Source organism: Ursus maritimus, unplaced genomic scaffold (genome assembly GCF_017311325.1).
Source record: "Ursus maritimus isolate PB19 unplaced genomic scaffold, ASM1731132v1 scaffold_32, whole genome shotgun sequence".
Classification (NCBI taxonomy): domain Eukaryota; kingdom Metazoa; phylum Chordata; class Mammalia; order Carnivora; family Ursidae; genus Ursus; species Ursus maritimus.
Window position 1 is genome coordinate 12,271,662 of NW_024425786.1, and position 6,000 is coordinate 12,277,661.

The window sequence follows — 6,000 nt, forward strand, 5'->3', positions numbered from 1 at the left end:
TGGGTCTACGTGGTGGAGCGCAGTGACGGCCTCCAGACTCGGGGAAGGGAGAGGGCTCCCCGTTGGGCCTGGTAGGAGCTCCGGGGGCGGGGGGAAGGGGCACCACACCCTGTGGGCAGCCAGCTTCAGCCCCTGGGGTCTGCGGGGCAAGACACAGCAGGGGCAGGCCGGGGTGGGTGGGGGGGGTTGCCTTTGGTAACCTCAAGTGTCCAGGAGAGAAGAAATGCCCATTCTGGGACCCAAAGTGGACTCTTCCCCCGTCTGCCAACCCCTGGGTTGAGGGCACAAAGATGCTATTAGGGTAAGTGCTTCTGAGGTTTAACCACCTCTGCCGTTCCCACTCTGCCCCTCCTCCGGCTGATGGGAAGCTCTACTGGAAGGGGGCGGAGCCAAGACTAGGAGGGGAGGGGAGGCTGGTCTGAGGACCTGGAGCAGCATCTCAGGCTCCACACGCACTGATGGGTGTTGGGTGCTGGCGATTGCGCTGGCCGCTGGCCGGGTAAGAGCTCAGCCAAGTCAGCGGGGAGCAGCCTGGGAGCAATGGCTGTCAGGGCCGACACCGACACCGCCATGTGCCTGGGGCTTCTGAGCGCCCGGCTGGCTCCTCGGTGCCCCCTGGTGGGCAGTTCCCTGCACAGCCGGAAGGGGGCCGGCAGGGCCTGGAGTGCCTTGTTGATGGGAGGGCTCGGGCTCGGGCTCCCCTGGGAAGGACTGGGGGGGGGGGGGGGGGGGGGGGGGGGGGTGTGGGCACTGTTCCAGTGCTTTCTGAGCCTGGGCGTTCACCCTCAGCACCTCAGTGTGGCCAATCCAAACCCCTTTTCTGAGTTGGGTCAGCTAAGGGGGACCTCCCTGAGGGTCACAGGTCTCCAGGGAGAGTTGGGCGCTCCACTCACCTTCACCCCCAGGTTTAAGCCTAGAAACTGAACCGAGCTCCCCTGAAGCCCATCTTTCTCCGGGCAGCCTAGACGTGGGCAGCAGGCGGGGGAGGCGCCTGCAGGGAGCGGAGAAAAACGGAGTTGCTCCGTGTTCTTAACGTCTTATATGCTGGTTCTACTGAAAAAGAAGCACAAAAGCCAAAACAGAGTAAACAATGATGTCGTTTATTTAAAATGTTTACTCCAAGAAATATATATATAAAAAAAAAATAAGACAATTACAGCACTAAACCAGGCACCTTCGACCAAATCACAACCTCTTCTTGGGTTCGCTCCCCTTTGCCCTGAGCCCCCTCTTCCAGAGACTCCTTCCAGAGCTGGAAGGCAGGTCAGAGGCCCGGGGGGTCGGCACAAAGTGCTCTCTCAGCCCGGGGCCAGGGCCACTCTGTCTTTGTCTTGGAGTGCAGGACAACCCCCTAATTCCTTGTCACGAAGGATTTTTCCCCGTTAGGAAGTTCATTTTAAAATTCTAAGCCAAAAGGAGTGATTGTGGCGGAGAAGAGGGCCGTCTTCACTGGGAAGCTCCGAGCCTATGCGGCTCTAGCCCCTGGCAAGGGGCCCTGAAGTAGGCTGGTGGCGGGTTTCAGACTAGTCCCCTGGAAGACCGGAGCCCCGCCTGCCCCAGGGCAGCTCCCGCAGAGGGGACCCCGGGGCAGCTGTGCGGGTCCAAGGGGTGCATGCGCCGAAGCCCCATTCCAGGAGAGAGACTTGTGTCGGGGAAAACGGGTGGGTGCCCCGCACAGGAGAGCCTGAGAGGCGGCTTTGGGGGTGATTTGGACTAATTAGGTTAGTTTAGCAGAAGCTTCTCCCCTGGACTACGGACTGACACAGGACAGCAAAGGTGAGCGTGAAGTCAGACTAAACCTTAGGAAGACGCGGGCCGCTCTCCTCGCGCGAGGCCTCGGCACCAGCCAGGACAGATCCTGTCACATGCCCTGGAAAGGCAGAAGCCGCCGTAAGGTGCGACAGGGGACGGGCAGGGAAAAAACCAACGACGACTCGATCATTTTTGGCATTTTAACATCGAGACAATGACAAGTGGTAACAACAGCAAAGCAAAGAATAAAAAAAAGACCCATATTCACCTTTCCCATCCACCCAAGTGTCACACCGAAGTTCCACCCCCACCTTCCCCCAGAAGCACCACGGAACTAAAAAATCTATTTTAAAGCACCCAAACCAGTCCAGACCCTCTCGAAACCAAGAGCCCCAGCCAGAGCTGTCGCCTCTCCTGGGTCCAAGTGAGCGGAGGGGTCCGGGAAAGGCACCTCGTAACTCACGCGGAGCAGCGCAACGTCGGTGACGAGCTCAGGCAGAGGGCACGTGGCGGGGAGCGGGGTGGCAGTCACAGATCTGCGCTGACACGCGGGGAAGGGGGACTTCTTCAGGAATCCCAACTATTTGGTACCACAGACAAGCAAGGCGACCAGAGAGCTGGGTTAGCAGAACGGGACCCCGTGTCTCAGAGACAGGGCCCGTTCCAGCAGGATCCGGCGGCGGATAGGGACAGAAGCACAGAGGTGATAAAGGCTGGTACGGAAAGGGCTGATCCTTCCTTGCAAGGACTCCAGAATGCACTTTTTTTTTTTTAAACTGCTGGCTGATCGATTTCTAATGGCGAGTGCTGGCCAGGTGGGTCTGGCTCGTCAGAGGAGCCTCAGAGCCGCCTGTGAACCCGACATGTTGTCCCCACGTCTGCCCGCCCCCCAAGTCCCCACTGGGTCCACAATCACCTGATTTTCATTTGGACTTCTTTTACAGCTAAAGTAGATAAAAATGGCTAAACACATACCCCAGAGCCCCCACCAGGGGGGAAAACGGCAGACTCTAGTCACGTGGCAGCCAAAAGGCGGTGGGGCTTACAAGCAGCCAAGGAGAGGAACAGAACTGCCAGCCTCAGCTGGTCAATGAGGGGAAAAAAGCGGGAAAGAAAGTGACCCAGATGCTTCCGAAGCAGGCGGGCATGATTTCGGATGGAGATCCACCACCAGGACTGTCTCTGATCCAGCCACTGCCGGTTCCCAGAGGGACATTTCTTTCTGCGTCAACGGGGTCTCCTCTCCCAGGGAGCACCCGCTCGGATCACAACGCTAGTTACAACTGGAAAGGGGTGTTCTGAGAAGTGTACTTAGGAGCAGGAAGAAAAAGAAAAACAACTCGGGCGGGGGGGGAGAAACCACCTAGGTTGCTCAAAGTTTCTGCCTCTTTTGTAGGAATGGTAAGTCAACTATGAGCAAATATTTTAATTAAACATTAAGAGAAAAAAACCCACTTTGGAAAGCATACAGAAAAGGTAGTTGACGTTGAATCACTTATAAAACGGAACCTCAGGGAGTCTGACAAAAATGCACCTTCGGTCAACTTTTGCTTTCTTAAATTCCTCGTTCGACGTCCCGTCCCAGTGCACGTGGAACTGACAGCTGCCGCGGGAGGTGTGGAGCTGCGGGTGGCTCCAGGACCATCAGAGGGTCCGGGGGTTGTACTCTGGCAGTTTCTTGATCTTCTCTTTCTCGGTCTCGCTTTCGTCCCGAGCTATCACCAGGGAGTGTGCGTAGCCCATGGCCACCTGGGGGAACAGATCAGAGCTGGATGTGCCAGGGCCCGTCACGGAGAGCGGAGCCGACAACGGGCCCCCGGGTCAGCTGACCTGGCACCGGGCGCCGGGACCGCTTCCACGCCCTTTGCTCAACAGCGCTAGTGTCCACGAGACCCGTTACTGACGCCCCGCCAACCAAGCCTTCCAAGCTGCCACCAAGTAGGGATGGCGTCAACGCTGTCAGCAGAGCCTGGCAGGGACGTGGGGATCCTGCCCCCGTTCCCTCTGCCTCTCTGGACCACAATCCGGCCTTGTGTGAGGGCGCACACCCCATCTGTGCGTCGGCAGACAAGGGCGGGCAGGACAGCCGGGTGGAGAGAAAAGCAGGAGACTCGCCACCCCCCATCCGCCCCACAGCCTAATGATGTGTAGTCTCGGCTGAAAAGTACAAAGCAGATGTGAGCAGAAACCTTGTCCCCAGAACAAATCCGCCATGGCTGGACTGGAGCCAGGGTCATTCAGGGTAAGACAGCCATCGAGCCTGGCCGGCTTGACCCCGTGCCACCGCGTCCTGATGGCCGTTCCCCACCACACCTCAAGACCACACAGCAGAAAAGCTGCTCAGGGAGACGAGAGCAGCCTCAAACAGGCTCACAAGCCCAGGAGCGGGGAAAAGCAGGTGCGGCTTGGCACGGCCCTTCTTCGCTCCCCTAGCTTCTCGCTGGCCCGGAGGCCCCGCTCACCTGCTCTGTGAAAATGCCGTCAAGCGTCTTCACCTCTTGAGCGGCGGTGGACGACTTGGGCTTGTGGTCCCCATAGCCCTGGCAAAGCGAACACACACACAGACCTGGGGTCACCGCGGTACAGTCCAGAAAAAGGAACATGGTGACACCTGTGGGGACCCCGCTATCCGGGGGCCAGAGCCCCGCCATGCTTGACATTGACAGCTGGCCTGGGGAGCCACCCTACCCACAGAAGTGCTGCCTACAGGGCACTAACCCTCAACCCGAGGAAGATCCTGACACTGAAGTGTCACCTGGGGGGGTTTGTGTGGTAACGGGGGTGGTCACTGGGGAGACACCATCATCACGAAGCACACAGGCCGTCCCCACTCTCACCCTGCCGGCTGGAGACTGAAGAGCCCCCATCCCCCCACCAGACTCCAGGACCCCAGAGCCAGCGGGCTCTGCCAGAGAATGCTTGGAGGGAGTCACACAGACAGGGCGGGGATGGGGGCTTCCAGGGCCAGCAGACCCTCCCTTCCCAGTCCCATCTGCCGCCAAATGCCTCCTCATACCTTCCCGCACAGCGAGTGCTTCCTCCCAGACGCCCTGCCATCTCCTCCTCGCCCTGAAGTCCCCCTCGTTCCCCTCTGGTTTGTTTTTTTTTTTTAAGATTTTATTTATTTATTCGACAGGGTAGAGACAGCCAGCGAGAGAGGGAACACAAGCAGGGGGAGTGGGAGAGGAAGAAGCAGGCTCATAGCGGAGGAGCCTGATGTGGGGCTCGATCCCGTAACGCCGGGATCATGCCCTGAGCCGAAGGCAGACGCTTAACCGCTGTGCCACCCAGGCAGCCCTCCCCTCTGGTTTCTAAATTGGTATTTGGGAGTCTCTCTCCGATAGGCCCTAGAAACACCTTCCCTTCTCTGAGCAGAATCCATAAAAACCAGGCCAGGTTCAGTCTCCTAATTTCAAGGCTGCCTCTGAGGGGCCGCCGGAGTATCTGCGGCCCGAGGGCCCCTGCAGATCCCCGAGGACAAGGCCACCAAGTCCCAGAGACGGCTCAAGGGACCGAGAACCCCTCCCTTCCCTCCTCTCCATCACCTCTCAGCTCCCACCCACGAGCGAGGCGGGAAGGGAAACAGACCGCCTTCCCCACAGGAAATAACAAAGAGGCTGGGGATCAAATCGCAACTAGAACGGGCAGACCGCCCGCCGGGCTCCGCAGCCAAGCTGTTCTCGATGAAGAAATTAAAAGTTAAAGACTCATCAAGCACCAGAACTGAAGAATCAGACAGCTGGTTGGGGAAGGCCAAGTATGGGTGAGGAATTGAGGGCCATCGATTCTATCAGTCAGGCAACGGAGATTAAAAGCAGGCAACAGAGACTTTGACTTATTTAGGAAAAAATGAGGGAACTATGTCCCTGAGTGACGTGAGAGGCTGGCCCCGTGGCGCAGGAGAAAACTCGGGAGCTGCACGGGGCCCGACACCCCGCTGCTTTGGCTCACAAAGCCCTCCCGGAGGGGAGCAGAGAAAGCACCCCCTTCCGCATCACCAGCACACCTCAACCACGCTGACAAAACCACAGGGAAACGGGATCTGCAACCTCCCTGTCCCCGTGTTTCCAACGCAGTCGTGAAGGACTGTCGCCGTGACTTGACGGGCACAGAATCCCCTGAGAGCCGGGGTGACCCAAAGACTGGGGAGCGTCACAGCCTCGCATGCAGATGCCCGTCTCCCTTCTGCCCGTTTTTTTCGGGAGGCAGCCCCGGTGTGCCTGGACTGGGTCCCGCCCCCTGCCACGC

At 58.7% G+C, this 6,000-nt stretch overlaps 1 protein-coding gene across 1 annotated transcript in view; it reads right to left on the reverse strand.

Moving 5' to 3' along the window:
* Nucleotides 1–1,084: 1,084 nt before the first annotated feature.
* RCC2 (regulator of chromosome condensation 2) overlaps nucleotides 1,085–6,000 on the reverse strand; it is a 25,677-nt gene continuing 20,761 nt past the window's right edge. Inside the window, exons 12-13 of the mRNA XM_040645848.1 lie at nucleotides 4,215–4,292; nucleotides 1,085–3,501 (exon numbers count right to left, since the gene is read on the reverse strand). Coding sequence (XP_040501782.1) covers nucleotides 3,397–3,501; nucleotides 4,215–4,292 — 183 coding nt within the window. The 3' untranslated portion in view covers nucleotides 1,085–3,396. The remainder of the gene's footprint in view (nucleotides 3,502–4,214; nucleotides 4,293–6,000) is intronic.